The sequence below is a fragment of the Amphiura filiformis genome, chromosome 11, assembly GCF_039555335.1.
Source record: "Amphiura filiformis chromosome 11, Afil_fr2py, whole genome shotgun sequence".
Classification (NCBI taxonomy): domain Eukaryota; kingdom Metazoa; phylum Echinodermata; class Ophiuroidea; order Amphilepidida; family Amphiuridae; genus Amphiura; species Amphiura filiformis.
In genome coordinates this window covers 46,420,100-46,443,533 of record NC_092638.1, presented here as the reverse complement: position 1 = coordinate 46,443,533, position 23,434 = coordinate 46,420,100, and the positions used below count along the sequence as shown (strand labels likewise).

General features: G+C 36.5%; 1 protein-coding gene across 1 annotated transcript; it reads right to left on the bottom strand.

Moving 5' to 3' along the window:
- Window positions 1–1,688: 1,688 nt before the first annotated feature.
- On the bottom strand, window positions 1,689–22,564 carry LOC140164026 (uncharacterized). Its single transcript, XM_072187302.1, has 8 exons — window positions 22,474–22,564; window positions 20,831–20,923; window positions 19,693–19,857; window positions 18,667–18,925; window positions 16,164–16,377; window positions 14,406–14,559; window positions 6,548–6,648; window positions 1,689–2,043 (listed from the first exon to the last, which is right to left on the bottom strand). Exons 1-8 carry the CDS (start codon window positions 22,484–22,486, stop codon window positions 1,852–1,854), a joined length of 1,191 nt encoding a protein of 396 aa, XP_072043403.1. The 5' UTR covers window positions 22,487–22,564; the 3' UTR covers window positions 1,689–1,851.
- Between the last annotated feature and the right edge of the window lie 870 nt (window positions 22,565–23,434).

Genomic DNA, 23,434 nt, shown 5'->3' with positions numbered 1-23,434 from the left:
TTAGCCTGGCTTCGGCCGAATGTTATAAATAAAAAAATAAAATAATAAGTTACCAGACCAGCCAATTTTAGGATACTTTAACATGGCCCAGACAGTTCAATTGATCCAATGGACTTTGATACAAAGTACTTTCGGCCAACTGAGTTTTGGCCAACCATATTCCCCCACCACTTTATTTTGGTCCAAACCTTACTTTGTCCCATATATTCTAGGCCAACAGAAAATTTTTCATCTGCATGGATTAGGCCAAAATGATTTTTGATATACCCAAGTATGCATGGACAGTATCTTTCGGAGCAAAACATTTTTGACGCATTAACATTTAGACAAACAATTTTGGATGAAATGATATATAGAGTACCGAAGTGAAAAAAAAAAAAAAAACTTTTTTGCATTCCAGCATTTTCATGACCATATTTCAGTAGAACATGATGAAAAACATCCAGGCAGTCAAATTTCAATGGGAATCAGATCATGATGGGCCGAGATATGGCCCTCATGAATCTGATTCCCACCAAATTTGTAAATGGCCTGGTTCCATGTTTTTCATCATGTTCTACTGAAATATGGTCATGAAAATGCTGAAATGCAAAAAAGAAAATTTTATGACGTCACACTTCGGTACTCTATATACCAAAATGAGGGACTGGGATTAAGACACACATACATTTACAATAAATATGCTTAAGATATTTTGTTTGTCCTGGGCTTAAATTTATTGAATTTATTAATTTGTTAATACTAGTCCACATTATACTCTTTATAAATAATCTTATGATAAAATTTGCTGCTCTTCAGTGTTCTGAGCTTATAGATATCTCTTATCTCTGTACAAGCTTATTACAATATATGATATGTTTTATTATAATCTAAATATTTTAAAATTTCTGTATCTCATTACAAGCCGTATCTTGGCCTGGCTATTTTACCTCTTTTTATATAGCTGTATTTACAAATAGACAATATTCTGGCGTTACTTGTTTTCTTCTATTAGAACCTTAACTGTTCTACTATAATATAAACAATTCTTTAAATACTATCATCTTTGGTATACATTTTGAACTTCATTAAATTAAATGGTACAGAAATTTAAAATGCAGTTACATTAATAGTAAACAAGACTCTAAACAATGTTTCAATAGTATATGCCTGCTTTATAATACAAAACAAAAAAAATATTTTTTAATAGTCAGTACATTGTGTGCTTTTTCTCTGAATATTAAAAGTTAGTATTAATTACAGTATATACACAATTCTGATTGATTTTGAACTTGAATTTTAAGTTGCTAGAAAAGCAAGTACAGATTTTTATGCACTCGCCCATAACTAGAGATTTCAATCCTTTAGTTTTGTCACACACAAATCTTTTAAAATACCAATCCTTGTTACTATAAAATACGTACAAATTTCTTGTGGTTTTCCTTTATATATTTTGCAGGAAAGTTTGGGAAACTGAACTTAAAACTATGCATCTTCAAATATGTGACCCAATCTGATCCACACAGGCTTAAGTTGGAAATTTTGATGAAAATTGAGTTACTACCATTACTAACTTGCTCAATACCTTATTACTGATGTTGAATCCCCGGGTCTCTTGAATACTTGATTGCATTAAAGTTATGAACCTTTTATAAGTCCATTTTCTTATGTTTTTTGTCTCCTCACTTTTTGTTTAAATATCAGTTTCATTATTTTAGCCTGATTGGACCAGATCTGGTCACATATACCAAATTTTTGTATTTTTACATAAGGTCACTTTTTCCGTTAGATTTGACCCACCCGGTTGAATCCTCTTAGGATAATTCTTACACACATCTATAGGATATGGGTGTGAGCCGACCCAATAATCATTTACTGTTCTTGCATCTCAGCTAGTCTTTCATTCATAGCTTGATCACATTTTACAATGATAGCTTTGTATGTAGCCTGTTCCTGTTGACTGACTGGACGTACTGTAACTACACGGAATAGACCAGTCTTCTTGTCCAGGTTGCCAACGCATCGAAGCCACTGACCTCTTGTCAGACGTTGAAGATAATGATCCTGTCATGAATGAAATAGACATGAAAATTAAGTTTACACAGTGGGTAACAAAGAAGTACTGTCCATTATACAAACAAAATAATGTTTAATTTAAATGAGTGAATGTTCTTAGTCATCCCAAGAATGAAATAAGTTAAAGCGGAGTCCTCCTTTCTTGTTTAGCGATGGTTGCTCAATGCGTTCGGGAAAGCCATTTGGGAATGCATTGAGCAACCATCACTAAACAAGAAAGGAGGACTCCGCTTTCACTTATCTCATGCATGGGACCGGGCCATCGGGACAATACCTATTGCCATCTATCACGTGACCAGTCCAACGGGTCATTGCCTGATGAAGTCTGGTGGTTCCAGACGCAACGTAGCAATAGTTGCAAAAAGTAAGTTCCAGTATTAGATTGAATTCCAAAACAATGTTTAATTTACTTGTGCATAGTGTGACCTCTTTTATGCTAAAAATATTGCAAAGGTATGCCACACAGAAAGGCCAGGGACAGAAGGATTTCATGCAATTCTTTCCAAAAGTATGAAATATGCACTCTACTTAGTGCTTAGAGCTGAATGATTGTGGAGAGTACGGTTGAGAGTCATATGTTTTATACATGTATGCAAAAAATTACAGAAATAACTTCCCTTTGGCCACTAAAATTTTCTTTAGTTCTACCTGATTTTAGTTGGTTTTCTGTTTTTCCTTTAAAAAAAAAAAAAGAATTTTGTTTTCCCTGATATCAACTCTGAAAATATATATGGCCAAGTTGTATCATACTCATAAATACAATATGGCAATTTTTCTCGTGAAATGCGGGATTCTGAACCCAGGCTTTAATGTAAATGATACAAGAGAACTGACATAGCATTGTAGTGGGCAAAATGTTGCTTTAAGGTGAGTGAAAATTTTTTGAGATCAAGTTGCTCTGATTGATTAAAATAAAATGAGGAAAATTCATTGTTGCAGAATTTTGCCAAATTTTCCTAATCTTTTATTCAAAACCTTCATACTACTTTTTACCTTTAAGACTGAATTTGCCAATGTGTCTCTATGACCTAAATCCTTCTTTGTATTCTTATTGATATTTGCATAATTAATTAGCTTTAAGTATAATGCTAATTAATTATGCAAATATGCAAATTAGATGGGCGGAAAATCACATGTTAATGTTTTAGCCCATATAAACACATTGGCAAAGTTTCATGTCAAAATCATATAAAATAAAAGTAGTATGAAGGTTTATTCATAAGATATTGGTATAATATTGGCAAAAATGAATATTAATGAGCACATTATGCCAATTTTCCTCATTAACTTCATCAATAAAAACAATAGAATACAAAGAATCTTTCAACAGCAATATCTCAAAACCGCTTTGTCCGATGGCTCAAATTTTGAATTAAGATTATTTTGCATATCTCTCTGCAACAAGTCTATTTTAATCTCAATCAGAGCAACTTGATTTTGCCTTTCGTACCGCCTTAATTGCTATCATTTCTGAAAATTAACATAATTATTTTCATTCATGTGTGAAACTTCTAGCTGGAGCACTCTACTTATGAAGTGATGGCCTGTAAATAAGCCCCCTTTTCTGAAGTTGAATATACCTGATGACTCCCTTTTTTTAAAGTCATACCCAATGACCCCCCCCCTTTTTTTTTAACGTTTGGCTACCCATTAACCCCTTTTTTCTGGACTTTCATAATAACAATTACATATAATAATGCAGTAACTTTCAAATTCTCTTATTTTTGTATTGTAAGTTTAGAAAACAAATATTGAAATTTCCTCAATTTTTTTAATTTTCTACCTGATTGCCATTTTTTCAAAATTTTACACCAAATGACCCCTTTTTTCTAAATTTATACTCAATGTCCCCTTTTTTTCATTTGTTTATATCCAATGACCACCTCTTTTTAAACAATGGTGAAAGGCCCTATTTCCCCGAACCAGGTAGGCACATATCGGTCACTTCTTAAATTGAGAACTAAAACTGAACTAAATTTTTGACCAACCAACTGCAAATTATATCTTGCTACAAGTGCTGAAATCTGTAGTCCTGAGTTAACATGGTTAATAGCATTTATGAGGGAATTGATGCTATACTAGTTCTGCTAGTCACTCTCAAGCAGTCAACAGCAGGGGCGGACTGGTCACTGTGGCGTTGTGGCGATCGCCACATGGGCCGCTTGGTTCTGGGCCGCTCAGGGCCGGTTGCTCAAAAAGAAGAGAAAAAGAAAGAAAAAGGAAAAGAAAGGAGAAGGGGAGAAAAAAGAGAAAGAGAGAAAAGGAAAAAGAGGAGAATGAAAGGGAAAATAGAAGAAAAGGGGAGAGAATTGGGAAGGAGTATCTTAAGACATAGGCCCTAGGGCCTGAGGCATAGGTCCGAGAGCCGAAGGCGTAAGGCCTAAGACATCGGCCCTAGGGCTTAAGGTATAGGCCCTGGCACTAAGCTATTATAGGCCGCCACTAGTACACCGTCACAGCATCACCATGATCACCTATAAATGGCCTTTTGAATCAATTCTCTAGAAAGTAAACACAGCAAAAGGCCAATACTCTAGATGCGATACAGTAAAATTTTTAAATTTTAAGCCAACAGCAAAATATTGGGCTGGCTGTCAATGGAATATTGGTATTTCATTGCGGCTCTTGGAATGAGGCTAGGGCCGGTATGGGCATTTGGTATTAGGCAGACATAGGAGAAAGAAAGGAAAAGAGAAGAAAGGAGGGGGATCATTGAGGGGGGTGAGTAATATAAGGGCCTACACAGTGTGCCCGCTGTTTGTCTGCATAGTGATAGGGCCTAAGGCCTGTAGAAATAGGGGCACTCGACTTTCGTGTGACGGGGATGTGTGGACATGGGACACCAGTTTGGAACTATAGGCCTACATGCTATAGGGGTCTTTTGGTGAGAGCTTCGACGCCATATAACCAAGGGGGTCATTCAGTAAGGAGGCCTCACAAGGGGGTTCTTTCAGTGAGACTGGGACAAAACTTGGGTCAAAATATAAAAGTTGACAAATTTTTGATAATTGTTTTTCAAAAGTGATCAAAATGGGATTTTTTTTTAGAAACAACGGTGAAAGACTACCAGAAATTTGTCAAAAATTCTTTACAAGGGGAGGTCTTTTTGTGACAGGAAAAGAAAAAATAGGGGTCATTGAGTGAGGAGTTCAGTAATTCAGTAAAATAAAAAAATAAAAAAGTGGTCATTGAGTGAGAGGGAGTTGAAAAATGGTGGTTAATGTGGGTTGTGGCCGCACTGCACGCACATCGTTTCACTCATTTTTAGTGAGTGCCCCCCTCCCAGCCTTTGGCCCTTCGGACCACCATCAGCTGTCAAAACTAGCACGGCCGGCTAGACCATCATTCGAAAACCTCTGGGCTAGGGTGCTCCTTGTAATGCAGGGATTACATTACATAATACTTACAGCCACATCACCCAGTTCAATACTCAAACCAATTTCTTTCCCTTTTGATGTGTCAACTCATAGGCGTAGATACCGGGGGATGGGGGATAAATCCCCCCTCAAATATTTTTAAAGGGGGATGGTCCATACAAGCCCCCCCATGATGACACCTGTAGGCCTATGTGAGTTTCTGACCAAATCAATCTCATATTTGGCCATTTTAGCCTAAAAAGTGTCCAATTTTGCGCGCTTCGCGCGAATCTATTCCACTGCATCATCACCAGTTTAGCTTCAATATGCCAAAAATGTCTGTGCGCTTCGCGCACATTTGTACAATAAACTTTACTTATAATGTCGCCAAAAGAATATTTTTCCAACCCAATGTCAAAAACACTGATCTACGCCACTGTGGAGTTTTATCACGCTCGCTATGAAATGGTCAATGCAATTTGCTAGATGCTGTGAACTACCAAATCGCAATAGTTTAAAAAAGTTGCTATTAACCTTTACCCAGTAGGCCTAAACAATTTTTAATGATTGAATATACTCACGATATGATAACACAGTTCTGCAAAGATGTAATTATATAGCATATGTGTGCAAATGAGTCAAAACATAAAACATGCACACTACTTATAAATTGAATAACTGTTGGTTTGATCTTGATTATTGCAAGTGAGTGACAATGGATAAAGAATATTTCAAGTCTGTACAAATGGAATTTGGCTTCAGAAATCGTTGTCAAATCCGGGCTTCCTGACCCCCTAGAATAGCTAAAACCCTTAGTTGTCCGGGGGCTTCGCCCCCTGGACCCTACCAGGGGCCCTTACGCGGCCCCTGGACCCCATCAGTGCTGATCGCTACGCTTCAACTTGGCTCGCTGCGCTCTATTTGGGTAATAGGGCCGGTCTTAATAAATTTGCCACGGCCGCCTAAAACCACCAGTCCGCCCCTGGTCAACAGGCTCAGTTCACAGATTGTTGTACTTAAGGAAGTTACAGTATACTGTAGTGTATTTTCCTTATTGGCCATCTTTAAACTTAAAACTGAACTTGTATGTAACAATCAGAAAATATTTTTTGAATTATTTTGGCAGAGTCACTTACTGTTTCATAAAAGATACATCTTTGAGAATGTTGTCCCTCTCTCAGATTGAATAATTTGGCTGTGCTTGAATCATTTGTAGAAATGGCTGAATTTAAGATTCCTGTAACAAATTAAATATTCAATACATGTAAATACCGTAAACGTTCGCCTAATGGCGCTATAGAGTTCATGGAAATGACAGAGCGCCATCCCTGTAAAAGCCGATTATTAGCACTGATCATTAAGGGCACGTGTAGTTAAAGGGTGATTCCTATCGACACATACAGTTATGAACAAGATCGAACAAACTTGTTCATGATAATACGGTAATCATTCACCTGATACGTTGTGGCCCAGTGAGCAGAGCATTAGACTGTAGTCTTGAGGATGGAGAGGATTGATGGTTCAATCTCATGCAGTAATTTCTGACAGATTATGATGTATGTTAATTTTTTTTTTTTTAGGATGTGAGGAAATTTTATTCTCTATTTTCAGTGATTTTATCTTTAACATTGTTTATATTATTTTATTATTTTATCTTGTATGGGTCTTTTTTCATGATTCTTTGTTTTTATCGTTTCATTTTAGAGTAACTCAATCCATTTAATCAAATGTTGTAATGAACCTATTTGATTGTATAGGCATTTGTTATGTGTGTGAGACGAACTGTCGCGTGCCACAAAGTCTTTCAATTCAGCTTGAATGTCCTTGCTTATGCATCAGTGGTCATAAGAGGTATATCATTTTATTCGAAAATATACGGGGTCATAAAGTCTTGGAAAGAATAATAGGAGGGGGTCATAAAATGTTTTATGACCAAAATGTAGGGAGTCACACGATGACCACAGAAAGGGTGTTACTTTATTCAAAAAGACAAGAAGAAATAGGGGGTGCGCAATTTTATTGACGCAAACTTTGTGTAAATTTGGGACCCCCCCCTTCCAAAAAAAATTATAGCCCTCTAAGAGCGTGTTTATAGTGAGCCAGATTATGCGGTATTTAGCTGGACTGCCACGCAGTCTATATTTGTTTATGTTTTACTAACCATTGCAAATCTAGACTACGCGGTAGTTTAGCTAAATAACGGAAAGATTGTCTCACTATAAACACGCTCTAAGAGGATTCAAAAGATAATCTCTGCCCCAATAATCCCTAGCTATATTTGTTTGAAACTATTCCACGGAGGATGTATCATAATAGGCTCAGTCTTCAAATGATATAAATAAAATTTGAATGAGTGAACGAACAAAATCATACAACGACCAACTGAATAGAGGCTGTGCATATGGCATATCATCCGTAAATATGGCGGACTACTCAAATGCATTCAACAAAAGCATGATTGCATCTACCGCGACAGTTCGTCTCACACACATAACAAAATGCACTACGATCAAATAGGTTGATGACAACATTTGATTGAATGGACTGCCCTGCGCCATGATTACGGGGAAGAAACCGGTTCAAATCCTTTGTTTGAAGCCAATCGATAAAGGCAAGGCCTCTATAGCTATCATTGAATACTGGCTAGGATTCCACAACACAATGAGAACATGTTATAAGGCGCTTTGGAAGGCACACAATACCCCAATGGCTTTCCATATTATGTGCACGGTATCGAAGTTACGTAATGTTACTATGTCAACGGGATCACGCGCTTCGTGGTTTGATAGTTATATGATCAATGGTCTGATCTACTTGGGTTCGATCCTTTTAAGAAAAGAAAAAAATAGCTGATCATTTATATTGGATAAATGAATGAATAAAGTAATGTAGTTATACAATTTGAAACATTGAGGCCGTTCTATTTTTCAAAGGTCATTATGCAGTGGAATATATCACGCATTGATAGGTAGCAGGTGGAGCAAATTTTGTCAGCGGTTTTTGTTGCCGTTTGTTCGCAGTGCCTATTTATCTAAAAAAAATAAGAAAATTAAAATTTAATTAAAAAAAATTCACAATATTCATTCGTAAAATGGGGACAAAATCCAAAAATATTTCTTGACGCTTCTTCACATAAATGTGGGGCAGAAATCAAGATTCAACAAGAACCATTCACCATTCAAGGCGCACCCTCTACCGACTGAGCTAACGGGTCAGACAATAGAAGGGTGTAATTTCACAATATTCGTTCGTAAAATGGGGACAAAATCCAAAAACATTTCTTGACCCTTGTTCACATAAAAGTGGGGGCAGAAATCAAGATTCGAACAAGTACCATTCACCATTCAAGGCGCACCCTCTACCGACTGAGCTAACGGGTCAGACAATAGAAGGGTGTAATTTTGAACTGAAGAATATTTAAAAATATGAAGAAATTACAATGTTATAAAAAGATTTACCAAAATGAGTTAGGTATAACGTATGAATCGATTTACAAATTAAGTCCAATGGTACTTTGAGAAAGAATACTTGAAGAAACCCCAAAACATTTGCTGCTCTAGCAACTAACCTAGTGACCTAAAGTATTGGGTCATGTCACGATATTTTTTTCAGAGGCTTTATGTCCAGGTTGCTCAATTTAACATACACGTATCCTTAATGCTATTGAGATTTTACAAGGATGGCGCTCTCACATTTCTAAGAATCCAAAAGCGCCATTAGGCGAACGTTTACGTATTTCAATAAACACTTGGTCAAGCCTATAGAAACGTTTTTGGATGCATTTATGGTGTAGCTTCAAAGCAACTCCTTGATTAGTCTTAGTTCCTTGATAATATTTTTGAACTAGTTGACAGTTCTTTCAAACCTTTGACCAAAGTGGGTTTCCATTCGTAAAACGTGGGTTACAACTTATTCAAAAGGCTATCTGCGGGCGTGAGCTATTGATCCGCTCTGTATAAGGAGAATTTGCAGATATTTATTGATGTCGGGTCCGGAAGGCTTAAATTGTTTTTGCCGTAGCTGCCTGATGTTTATGAAAATAAACTCAGGTGGTAGAAATAAAGTAAACTACCGTAAACGTTCGCCTAATGGCGCTATGGAGTTCATGGAAATGAGAGAGCGCCATCCCTGTAAAAGCCGACTATTATCACTGATCATTAAGGGTACGTGTAGTTAAAGGGTAACACCTATCGACACATACAATTATGAACAAGATCGAACAAACTTGTTCATGATAATGCGGTAATCATTCACCTGATACGTTGTGGCCCAGTGAGCAGAGCATTAGACTATAGTGCGAGGATAAAGAGAACTTGTGGAGGAGATTGATGGTTCGAATCTCATGCAGTAATTTCTGATAGATTATGATGTCTGTCAATGATTTTTTTTTCTGATTTGAGGAAATTTTATTCTCTTTTTTCTTGATTTTATCTTTAACATTGTTTATATAATTTTATTATTTTATCTTGTATGTGTCTTTTTTCATGATTCTTTGTTTTTATCGTTTCATTTTAGAGTAACTCAATCCATTCAATTAAATGTTGTAATGAACCTATTTGATTGTATAGGCATTTGTTATATGGTCATTTTCACGGTAATGGGTGTAACTTTTGATTTTTAGGGTCAAAATTTCAAACCACTTAAATATGTTTCTGTTTACTGAAATCATGCATAGAAGCAACTTAAATTCAAGTAAAATAATGTTTCAAGGCTTAAACCTTTTGATTTCTAATAAAAAATTTGACATTTGCATAACATTTTGGTTAAAATCTAAGAAAAAATGTATTTTACATAACCTCAGAAAATTTTGACATGAAAGCTGGAATACATGTGAAATTCCATTCCAAAGTAAGTCAACAGATATAAGTTAAATTTTATACCATGTTTTGCTATGTTTGTAATTGCAGTTTTGAAAATTTTTAACATCAAGTGTCATTTACAATGGAAATTTCCAAACCTTAAACATATTTTTAAGTTTTAATTGGGTTCCTAAAATAATTTGAATGTCTAACTTCATGTACAAATACTACTTGATGAAAGGAACCTCCCAGCCAAGTTTCACAGAAATTGGAGTTATTTTTAGAATTGGCAATTCAAGCGATCTGTGTTTCGGAGGCTTCAGTTAACAACACAGGTGATCATAAAAGTAAAATATTTAGCTAACTACTACAAGTTGACATAAAAAATAGGTAAAAAATATCACAATTACCAATTTTCATGCTTTGCTTCTAAGTATTGAATTTCAGTTGTGACAAAAATTAAATTATCACAGCAAGTCATTTTTTTTGTTTCGAGGCTTCATGTTAACAATTGTTAAACATTGCAGAAGTAGTTTTTTTGAAAACAACAGTGTTGGGATCATCTAAGCTGTTATTTTCTTGTGTGTATTGAATCAATGATTCTATGCGGCAGATATTGTAGATTTATCACACATTAATTTTTTCACCCATTTGTTAAGTATGGTGTTTTTTGCATGTGAAGCCTCCGAAACAGGCTTTTTAAGGTATCAGTATATTTTTCAAACATTAACCATAATGTCAATTTTTTTTAAATTTATGACATTCTGCACATATCAAGTAATAATTACAATGCAGATATCATTATGAAACACACCAATTTAGATATGCATAGATGATAATTAAGTTTACTGTTGTTTCGGAGGCTTCATTTGTTTCGGAGGCTTCAATTGTTAACGGAAAGTTTGTATTGGGTCCCATTTTCAAACGGTGATATATATCTCCACGATTTAAAAACATGTGACTTGAGGATCTACTTTGCTACATTTTGATAAATAGATTGGATGAGCTCTTTTATTTATATTTGCACAAGCTTGCTGAACAGTTTGTTTCGGAGGCTTCAAAAAGTTAACGAAAAACGGCTATTTGAAGTCCAGATTGTATAAAAATTTTAAAAGCTTGCAAATCGGCTAATTTTTGTTACCCATTTCAAGTTAAGATAACAACTGTTATAAATCAAGAAGAAGTGAAGAAATAACCAAGAATTATGAACCAAAGCTACACCCACAAAGTTTGTTAACAATTGTTAACGGAAAATGAAGCCTCCGAAACGACAAATATCGAAGTCCGGTTCTCAAAAATACAGGGCCGTTCACAATTAAATCTAATGTGGCAGTGTTTACTGAACATATGACTGTACTTTCAGGATAAGAAAAATTATCCATGAACTAACTGAAGAAAACACAGGGTTTTACAAAAATGTTACTGTTTTTTATAGTTTTTTCAAATGGCAATATTAAGTACATTTAAGCCTGCTAAAACTGAACGCAGTAACTCCCAAAGCTGATTATGCTACCCAAGGTAGCTGCTAACTAGATGACTTATGTGGCCAAAAAAATTATGGAATTCTGTGGCTTTATTAGAACGCCACGGATTAAAATGTTAAAAATCCAAAGTTACACCCTTTACCGTGAAAATGACCATATGTGTGTGAGACGAACTGTCGCGTAGCGACAAGTCTTTCAATTGCCATGAGTGTCCTTGCCTATGCATCAGTGGTCATAAGAAGTATATCATTTTATTCAAGGGGGGGGTCCCAAATATCGGGGTCATAAAGTCTTGGAAAGAATAATAGGAGGGGTCATAAAATGTTTTATGACCAAAATGTAGGGAGTCACACGATGACCACAGAAAGTGTGTTATTTTATTTAAAAAGACTGATTTCAATACAATTTTGGGGTTTGGGATCATAAAATTTTTGTTGCCGAAATAGGGGGTGCGCAATTTTATTGACGCAGACTTTTTGTAAATTTGGGACTCCCCTTCCGAAAAAAATGACAGCCCTCTAAGAGGATTCAAAAGATAACCTCTGCCCCAATAATCCCTAGCTATATTTGTTTGAAACTGTTCCACGGAGGATGTATCATAATAGGCTCAGTCTTCAAATGATATAAATAAAATTTGAATGAGTGAACGAACAAAATCATACAACGACCAATTGAATAGAGGCTGTGCATATGACGTATCATCCCGTAAATATGGCGGACTACTCAAATGCATTCAACAAAAGCATTCTACCGCGACAGTTCGTCTCACACACATAACAAAATACACTACGATCAAATAGGTTGATGACAACATTTGATTGAATGGACTGCACTGCGCCATGATTACGGGAAGAAACCGGTTCAAATCCTTTGTTTGGAGCCAATCGATAAACGCATAAGGCCTCTATAGCTATCATTGAATACTGGCTAGGATTCCACAACACAATGAGAACATGTTATAAGGCGCTTTGGAAGGCACAAAATACCCCAATGGCTTTCCATATTATCTGCACTCAACAACTATTCAGTATCGAAGCCCGGTATCGAAGTTACGTAATGTTACTATGTCAACGGGATCACGCGCTTAAGTAATGAACCACGATCGAAACAATCAGTACACAAAAAAAGGCATACCAAAATAGCGTGATCGTAATGATCGCCATACAAACAGTGCTTGGTTCCGATACCATCACGGAGTTACGTAACTACTTCGTGGTCTGATAGTTATAATGATCAATGGTCTGATCTACTTGGGTTCGATCCTTTTAAGAAAAGAAAAAATAGCTGATCATTTATAATGCATAAATGAATAAAGTAATGTGGTTACACAATTTGAAACATTGAGGCCGTTCTATTTTTCAAAGGTCATCACGCATTGATAGGTTGCAGGTGGAGCAAATTTTGTCAGCGGTTTTTGTTGCCGTTTGTTCGCAGTGCCTATTTATCTTAAAAAAATAAGAAAATTAAAATTAAATTTAAAAAATTCACAATATTCATTCGTAAAATGGGGACAAAATCCAAAAATATTTCTTGACGCTTCTTCACATAAATGTGGGGGCAGAAATCAAGATTCGAACAAGAACCATTCACCATTCAAGGCGCACCCTCTACCGACTGAGCTAACGGGTCAGACAATAGAAGGGTGTAATTTTGAACTGAAGAATATTTTTAAAAATATGAAGAAATTACAATGTTAATAAAAAGATTTACCAAAATGAGTTAGGTATAACGTAGGAATCGATTTACAAATTAAGTCCAATGGCACTTTGAGAAAGAATACCTGAAGAAACCCCAAAACATTTGCTGCTCTAGCAACTAACCTAGTGACCTAAAGTATTGGGTCATGTCACGATATTTGTTTCTGAGTCATTATGTCCAGGCTGCTCAATTTAACATACACGTATCCTTAATGCTGTTGAGATTTTACAAGGATGGCGCTCTCACATTTCTAAGAATCCAAAAGCGCCATTAGGCGTACGTTTACGGTATTTTAAAAAGGTTAGTTTGTTAGTAACCTGTCATATTTTCATTGTGGCGGTAGGGTATCTCTCTCCATTCATCTATATGTTTGCTGTAAAGGTTTTAACATGGCTCATGCCATCGGTGAGCAACTTTGTTTTTGTACCGGGGGCCACCTTACCCTGGACAAGACAATATACTAGTTTATATACTTTTAGGGAGAAGCAGCAACATGGATAACATGCATCCACCAAAAGTTTCTTTTAACTACTCTTTCAACATCACCCAATGATGTTGACTTTGTACTTACTACACCAGTTATTAAAAATGTTTGGTCTCTAATAATAATTTGTGGTAAACTATATAATGTAACATGATCAAGCGGAATGAGTCACATGTCAGCAGTTTTCAATTAGAAGTTTTTTACATTATTTTCTGGCAGTTTATGAATGCTACATTTTGAATGCTACACCACTGAAATATGTATTTTTTCTGAAAATGGAATGAAAGTGGGTTTTTTTTAAGGTTGGTTGGGTTAAGCCAATCAAAACAATTTTTGTTTTGTTTAAGTCTTATGGCTGGCTGGATTTAGTTGAATTTACAAAGGTGTAAAAATCTATATGCTCAGCTGAAGACACTTTTTGGATTTCACAAAGAAATAAAACTTATGGCAGTTTTATGGTTACTTTTTTGACCTTCCTATTTTTTCACTGCCAAAACAAACAATATTATTATTACAGGGGCATACTCACCAAACATTTCAAACAGAAGTAACCCAACCGAGTCAGTATACTGGGACCAGTGTTTCATGCCTTCAATACTGGATGTGAGTATCTTCACTGTTTTGTCAAGAGCAGCAGCAACTGGTGCTGTTGTAGTATCATCTTTGCCTTCTGTTCCTGGTACCTGCGTGGAAGATTGTTAGAGTTAAGAAAATTTTGAGTATGGTTTGTAGGTTTAACAGGGATCTATCTTGAAATGTGTGTAGGGGGCATTCAGCCTGATTTGTCACAAAGTGGCTGAAAAGAACAAAAAATGGTTATATTGCCAAAAGATTGGGGCATGTCCCCCTGTACCCAGGGATTTACATCCATGGTTGAATATACATTTCGATGCATAGGACTTAAAAACATAAAACCTAAAATTTCCCTGCAATGAGATTCCCGTATTGCCCACTTTTTCCTGCCATGTTTGCAATGCTCTTAGACAATGCAATCTGAAGCTGAATTAAGATTCGAAGGTCATCAATTTGGTATATTTATGGGTCCACTTTCAAATTCTCAGCGGCACGACCCTACCAAAACCAAACTTGAGTACCCCCCCGGGTTCTATTAATCCATTTTGAACACTCAGTGTGTGCACTTGTTGTAAAGCTTCACACCGCCAGTAACACACACACACACATGGCGCTGTTGGAATCTTTGCAGTAACTACTCAATCATGCCTTGTTATTAGTGGCAGCACCAGGAATTTTTTCTGGAGCGCTAAATTGAAATTGGGGGCAGCAAAAATGGGTGATTTTGCTCAAAACGGGTGATTTTTGTCCCAAACAGAGCAATTTACACCCAAAATATGACAATTTTTGCACTAAATATGGCCATTTCATCCAAAATATGACAAAATATGGCCACTGTGTATGCTACATGTACACAATGTGTAGTGACCTGCAGTGAAAATAGTGAAAAATTAGGATAATTTTAATGTCGTTAATTTGGTTCACTTTTTGTGACGCATTGGATCCAAACTTGATCTTTAGACCAGTTCTATCAACTTTCAAAAAAAATTCCACAAAAAGCTTGAAAACAGGAAAACATAGCCAGTTTTGTATGAATAAATCTCTAATACTAAAAAGGATGTAATAATATTTCCAAATTAATTTTATCAGTATTTTTCTTGAGTCATCATTTTTCTTTAACAGACTTTTATTTGTGTTATTGATAGACTCAATTGACTTTATAAAACTTTTTTTTACTAAGCTTAATGCAAAATGCCAAGTATTTTATGCTATTGGGTTCATTCAAGCAAAATATGATTGATCAGTCCTTTTTGCTGGAAACAATGGGACCAAATTTGACCAGTACTTTTTGCCTGAGACAATGGGACTAAGTTTATAAATAGCTTTTTGAAATTTGTTTGGTTACAGATATCAGCAAAATAGTGTGCATTTACACAATAAAAAAAATGTTGACATTTATATAGCGCACCTTTCACATGTATCAAAGCAATTTACATTTATTCCGCTGTATTAGAACATGTCAGCTGCCATACAACATGTACAATGCCCAAGGCATGCTCATACCTTTGGGCGGCACTCAATGGACATTATTCCTAACAGCTCCCCATTTCACCCTTGGGTAAAGAGAGGCAATTGAGGTAAAGCGCCTTGCCCAAGTGCAAGTGCACAACATGATGGCACTGCTGGGGCTCGAACTCGTAACACTCCGATTGCAAGGTAGAGCTTGTACTGCTCTGCCACCGTGCACAAACAAATATTTTGGGTTCCGACCTACCTGAAAAGGCAGAAGCAAGGCTGGTCTATTATTGCTTGGGATAAATGTCCTTTTAGTCTGTGGTTCTGTGTTTTGAGTTCCACGTTGTCCATTGAAAGATCTTGTCTGGTTACTCTGGTTTGGTGTGCTGGAAGAGGCATATTGTCTTTTTGTAGGAGTGGCATTATGGGTGAAGTTTGATCTGCCCTGGCTGTTAGTTTGCGGTGTTGTTGATCTGATTATACAATGTAAAAAGAAAAAAATTGTTCAGTAGAAGTCAAAGAATTGCCTATATCTACTGTAGGCCTAATGTATTTAATGTATTTATACAAAATGAATATATGCGATGCATGAGACCCCGGCATGAGACCCACTCAAACTTCTTCATTCGCCAGAACGCGAATGCGATGCACAGTTAATAATAAACCACAGTGGACCTCGTGTAACATTAATGATCTCCCTGTGTGTGGCATGGAAATGGAACTACAATGGCATTCGTCACGCAAGCATGTCCCAGCTAACAATTTACGACACACAACTACCATATTTGACGCTTTGTAATTGGTTGCTGCAGCTCTGCTAGTGGACCAGCTATTCATTTTGTTAAGGTTACACAAAGAGACGTATAAAAAACGTATAAAAGACGTATAAAGTTTTTCTCTAAAACAGAGTTTTCTCAGTAATCAAATATCGCAGCGAGTGAAATGTTGGTGCATTGGATGTAGCTTAACATTTTTGTGTGTGTTATATACAAATTATTAGAATAAATTAGAAAATCCTTCGTTTAAAGCATTTTTACCCACCATGTTCACAAGATCAAAACACGCTCCATGAGGTTTTTTTCAAATGTGCGCTCCGTATAAATCCACACCGAAAGCGATTGTTTTCTTCTTTTTCAGTATTGTATTACAAATCGATCAAAGAAATAATGTTGCCATGGGGAAGAACCAAATACAGTACCGATTAAATTTTAAAAGCCCGCTTTGGGGAAAATTTTGGAGAATTTGCTTGAGAAAAAGCTGGTTTGTGAAATTATCGATATCTTGATTACGAGACGTTAATTTAGACATCTGAATACCTACATTATTTCTCAACATTCTGCCAATTGCTATTCCATTTGATTTTCACTCCAAATTGAAGCTAGTTTTGCAAAAACGAGGTTTTCCTCCATCGGTTCGCTTCAAAATTTCAGCGCCGACATGCGTGTTTATTCTAAGAGCCATAATGCGGACGCGATTGTAATCATGTAAATTATTGCATCCAATTATAGTTATCATCCGCTTTGAGAACAGGCAATCGTGTAAGCTGATCGATGGCCGAGTGGATAGAGCGTTGGACCTGGAATCTAGTATGAACTATTTTTGTGGGTTCGAGTCTCCGTGTGGCTGAATTTTCTTTCTTTTTTCTCTTTTCTCATTTTTACTTCCTTTCTTTCCTCTTTTCTTTCTCCCTTTCTTGTTTCTTTCTTTCTTTCTTTCTTTTTCGTTCTTTTTCTTTCTCTCTCTTTTTCTTTCTCTTTTTCACTATTTCTTTATTCTTTCTTGCTCCTTTCTTTTTAGTTTTATTTGATTGATTCGCTGAGTGCAATGAATCGTGATTGATTGTTTTTCACTTTATATAATTCAGAAATGTGTAGGCCTGCTAAGTCTGTCTTGTTGATTTTCATCCCAAATTCGATTTACAAATAATTGTAATCAGGGGAATAGCAGCATTGATTTCATCAAAGATATCAAGGCTATAAATTCAAAATCAACACATTTTCCAGTGCGTAGCTTGACGAAGTGACCCCAATTAATTTTAAAATTTATAAAATACTTGTGAAAATTGCCGAAAACGGCTTGTGGCACCCCCGGCATCCGAGCTCCGGGCACGAGCTAAGCCAAGTTTCATAGCCTTTTCATGTCTTGACCGTGGATCGATATTCTATTGTAAGTAGGCCTCTACGTCCCGATGCACGCTTGTTCATTTTCTGCATGGCTGTTTCTGTTATGAACTTACGCCTCTGAAATCAAGCGCATGAAAAACTCTCGGCTAACCTTAAAGGGAAAATGAATAATAAAGTCAAAATTGTATTTTGTTTTCAAAACAAATAATTATGATGAATGGAATTACACAAATTGAAAAGTGACGGTTATGCACTTTTTACGAACTTTGCCTCAGTTATTTTTCGTATATTGCGTAAAATTATCTTGGACCTCAGAATGTATTCCTCCGTCCCAAAGCAAAATGTTTAAATTTGTCACAATACCCTCAAAACAACTGATGCACGGTCATTATCCACTTGATCAAATCTTCAAATTTATGGAGATATATGTATTTAAGATCATTTGTACCTTTTAAGTACGATTTTGTATATGACATTTTTCAGATCCACCATAAATATATCCCTACTTTGACAGAGATTAGAATCCTCCCAGTAACAACAACCAAAAAAAACAACACAAAATACAAAATATTCAAAATTCATGGCCAATCTGACCATCATCATAAGCATTTGATTTGCTTTGAAATATGACGAACTAACCTATGCTGTTGAATATTTTCTCTTCCAATGGCATGACTACTTCCTCCAGCACTCCCTCCATACTGTGCCTGGTTATATCTTGGCTGGTCAAGAGACTGTCTAGAAGTTTGCTGATGCTGCTGTCGCTGTTGCATCAGAGGTGTGTTTTTATTTGGTGCCATCTGTTGTCTTCCATTGGTTTGCCCCCTTGAATAGTTAGATTGACTCAGAAAGCCAGGTTGCTGTGGTGGGGCACCTGCACTTGATGGGGCACCTGCACCTGCTGATTGCAAAACGAAGCTTAGTTGTAAATTGGTCTGCTATATACTGGACTATGCCACAGAAATTTTTTTATTTTAAATTTCATTTTAGGAAGATTTTTTAGTGACATTTTCTTTTAAAAAGGGCTGATTTTTATCATTTTTACCAGAAAAAGTGGACTTTTTTCTGATTGGCAGGGTTACATCACATCCCACATACCCTAGCTACTGCTTTGAATAACCCCTTCTATCTAGTTTATATGGCATCCAGTGTTAGGCAATAAATTTGATCAACATTCCATTTTCTATTGTCAGAACAAATTTGGCTTATGTTAAAGGTTCTCATGGTTCTAGGCCTACCCATATTCCGGGGCCCATATTAAACAGGATAGATCAATATTCGCTATCAACATTATTATATTTTGTCAGTTGCCTATACACTACCAAGCTTTACTATTACAAATGCTCCATACATGTGCACCGGGCATGTGCACTGCTAGTAAATTACTTGAACACATATGGCAGCTGACAAATTGGTTTGATTTTCGTCTACAGTGAATTTTCTAGTACGAGTAACAGAAAAACCTCTAAATTAGGCTACTTGCTAGACTTGGCACTTTTATCTACACAGTTGGTTAAAATATTCTTAAACCTCTTCAGTCAATGTCACTGCCCTAAAAGCCATTATGATTTGCAGTTTGCATCCATTATTAAATTCCCCCTGTCATTATAGCCCGGCTTAGCTGCCTTTTAAATTTCTACTATGAGGACTTTTGGTTTTACAAACCTTTGAAAGATCTGCCTGTATTTGCATTGTTCCTATTTTGGAAGCTTTGACTGTTGGTATATGATTGCTGATTTCTTTGAGGCTGGTGTGATTGCATATATCCTGGCTGTTGCTGCACAGGCACAGGCGAATTCGCAGGCTGGAAGTTTCTCTGAGGATCATTTCCTATATGATAATATAATAACAGAGATTCAACAAATATAATTATGAAATATATTGATATTGTGATGGATAATTATGAATAATTCATAAAGTTAAAAAAAAAAAAAAAAAACTTTTTGAGCTTCCGGAGCTACAGAACAGTGACTCTAGTATACAAATATTGAATGGTTATGAGTTACAACATGTAAAAATATTTTCACGAGGTGAAGTATGGACTGTTCCATTCAACGAGGCAGATTTGTCGAGTTGAATGTGAGTATATAAATGTGTGCTGTGTGCGCCCAATCAAATGCACACTGACGTCACCAACTCACAGAAACTAAAAGTACCGTACTATTTAAACTAATATGTCATCAATACTTCTATCAGCAGTAGATAGCTATGCTAACAACAATACATACATCATCAAATAAGAATTATAATGTCATCAGTTCCTGTATATATCAGCAGTAGATAGCAAACACTAGTTTGTCATTTGTCAACAATGCCTGTCTCAGACAGCACAATTTACTTCTAGAGTAATATGAAATGATCTGGTCCATGGAGGCCAAAGGCAGCAAATTTGAAACTGAGATAAAGGCAAAAATATGGAGTAAAAAACGATAAAATACATAAGAAAATAGACATCACAAAACTTCATAACTTTAGAACCAAGAATCTGTGATTCACAATGCACTATATTCTGTTTTATTACTGGACATATCTGGGCTAATAAAAGGGCAGCATGCCCCAAGTTAGCACCCCCACTTTAAAACAAAATATATATTTTTGTCAATGGCAAAAAAATACAATACACACGAGGGCTACTTTTGTTTTATTTTATGCCTCGTAATCTAAAAAGTATTTGAGCCCTGACTGGAAAAGATGTTGCGAGGTGTTTCAACATCATTTTTATCATTATGGACATCAGCGTTTGTGATTTAACAGTAGATAAATTGTGAAACAAAACAAAAACAAATGCCGGTCTTATACTCACCAGAATTTACATTGGTTCCATTATTTGGGTAAGTAAAGATTGCTTGTCTTGGTCTTTTCTTCTTGTTGAAAATTGGCAATATCGTCTTACTTGCTGCATATGATAAAGATAACAGTGTACAGTTAGTAATTAAATGATAAATGTGTGGTACTAAACTATAAATCATGATGCATCCTGCAATTTTCATTCTGAACTTCTATACAGTCCATCACAATATGAAATATAGTATCCCAGGGCCATGGTGTAGGCGGGGGTGTAGGATATTATGCATGCACTGGTGGAAAAGTGCATGCAGAATGTCAGACTATTGTAAATTAGGCCTACGATATACACTGGGCTGAGTAAGAAACTTTAGGGAATTTATTAAAGCAATAATGTGTGATTTCTATAAAGATTCTCATTTGTTTTCCACAAAATGTTAGTTTTCACTAATCATAATATTACATTACAGTGCCTATTTAGTACCGTATAATTATTGTCAATGCGTGTATTAGCTCGCCGATTGTTATTGAGCTTCACGCAGCTGAATCATAGAAATAAGATGTAAGATGAATATTCGAAAAGAGCAGGGGATCATCCTGGTAGGCCTACTGTTGACTGTACTTCAAAAATACACTCATCTACTATAGGTTCCAGAGTAAAAAATAAGTACAGCTTGTCTGTACGCAGTGCGATAATACTCATACATATGAGGGAGGCACTAATAAAGAAGAAGAAGAAGAGCGATATGCACACAGTTCATATACGGTACATCAATAATTCAATGATGCACATGCACAAGTTGTGTCAGCCATCACTCGCTCGGTGATAAGGGTGAATACCCGAGTAACTCCCTATCTGAAATGGCAGGGATGTGCCTCGGCCATGTTAAAAGTAGGGGCTTTCAGGTCAATGTACAATTACAAAAATATGGGGTCATTCAGTTCACAACCTGAATAAAAATTGGGTCATTCAGTATGAAACTTTAAATAAAGGGGGCCATTGGGGTAACAAACTGTAAAATTGGGGTCATTGGGTACAAGATTGCCAAAAAGGTGTCATTGACTACACATTAAGTGTCAAAACTGCGAAAAAGAAACTTCCATTAAAACACAAATACCGCCTAACTTTGGGAATAAAAAGGGGGTCATTGGGTAGCAGGAAATAGAAAAAGGGGAGTCATTGAGTACCTGATTTTTTTTAAAAGGGGGTCATTGGGTATTAGGTAGGACAATAACACAAAAAAAGGGGGTCATTGGGTACAAGCCGGTTTGAAATAGGGGTCTATCCCAAGGCACATGATGCATATCCATTAAGGAAGTGCCCCCCCCCCCCCCGGGTGAATAAAACCTGAGATTCCTAGTTTTATTGAAAACTTAAATTTTACTGTAGGCACTTCAGGTGTCTTTCACATGGTATTTTAGTACAACATTGGGTATTACAATCATGCAAAAAGTAGAAAAATTGAGGGTGTTGGTGTGGAGCAAATCATGCTGAATGCATCATTGGTATAATTTATAGCATGCTATCATTGTCTGGGGGTGTGTGTGTTGCGTAACTTGCATTCGACAGTTCCGGAATGCACCCAAAAATTTTAATACTTTTTTTTTTGTAAAGGATCCATTGACCAAAAACATGTCCTATCTGCAAAGCCTGTTACTTACTTGAAGGTTGCATACTCTTTGCCACTCTTGAGTCTTCAGAGTCTGGATCTGTGTATATTAAATGATGTCAATGTCCAATGATTTGCAACCAAGGCTAAAATGCAAATAAAAGGAAAATACATGAGGGAATCATTTAATAATTCTGACAAAGACCAAACTGACCAATTACATGTATAGCGCTTGTAGCCGTAGGCAGAGGTGTACCATGTAGTTAACACTTTTTCAGAGAGGGGTGCAAAAGTCTAAGGTGGCCAGAATCCCACATGCACAGCCTCACAGGGGGGAGGCAAGGCTTCTCAGTCTTGGCCCTGGGGGGGGGGGGGGGGGGGGCAGCTCCTCCCCCCTCCAGACTGCTTAACCACTGGCCTATTAAATCCCATGCCGAACCTGTCTATATAAATCAAATTAAGTAATTCTTGACCAAACTGGAACATGAGTGTTGCGTCCATGTAGTGTAGGCCTATTAAGTCTAAGCCTGTACCGGTACGCACTGGTGTAAGGCGCGTGTATACTTTCTTCTATACCGTGCTATATTCGTGTGTGTTTATCGTGGAGCTACTAGCTCCAGTGTTCCGGTTTGGCCAAGAATTACTTATAATTTGATTATAGGCATAAGCTATTCTCTCAGCCCAGGACATGAGGATGTTCCATTAAATTAATTCTATTAATTATTATTAACAACAAAAAAACAAACCTATAAATAATCGGATTGACCGATTATGGTTATGTGCATCTCCTAACCTAAGCGTTCATCTGCGCAAGCTTTGGCAAAGCCTAAGTAGGCATAGCGGTGCTCTTGAAGAGAACACAAAGCTCACGGTGCATGGCTGTGTGTATCACTCATTAATAACAGGGCGCTCACGTCAATCAAAGCAAAAGACTGGCACTGTTCTTCTAGCATGTCTATAGCCATGCTACTATTGCTAGTGAAACCGAGTGTAACTTTAAGTAAGGCCAACCT

Excerpts from the sequence above, each read along its gene's own strand:
- LOC140164026 (XM_072187302.1), bottom strand. Across the intron at positions 14,560-16,163 it reads CCTTGCTTCTGCCTTTTCAG|GTACCAGGAACAGAAGGCAA; the intron begins GTAGGTCGGAAC and ends TCTTCCACGCAG. Across the intron at positions 6,649-14,405 it reads ACTTCTGTTTGAAATGTTTG|GAATCTTAAATTCAGCCATT; the intron begins GTGAGTATGCCC and ends AATTTGTTACAG.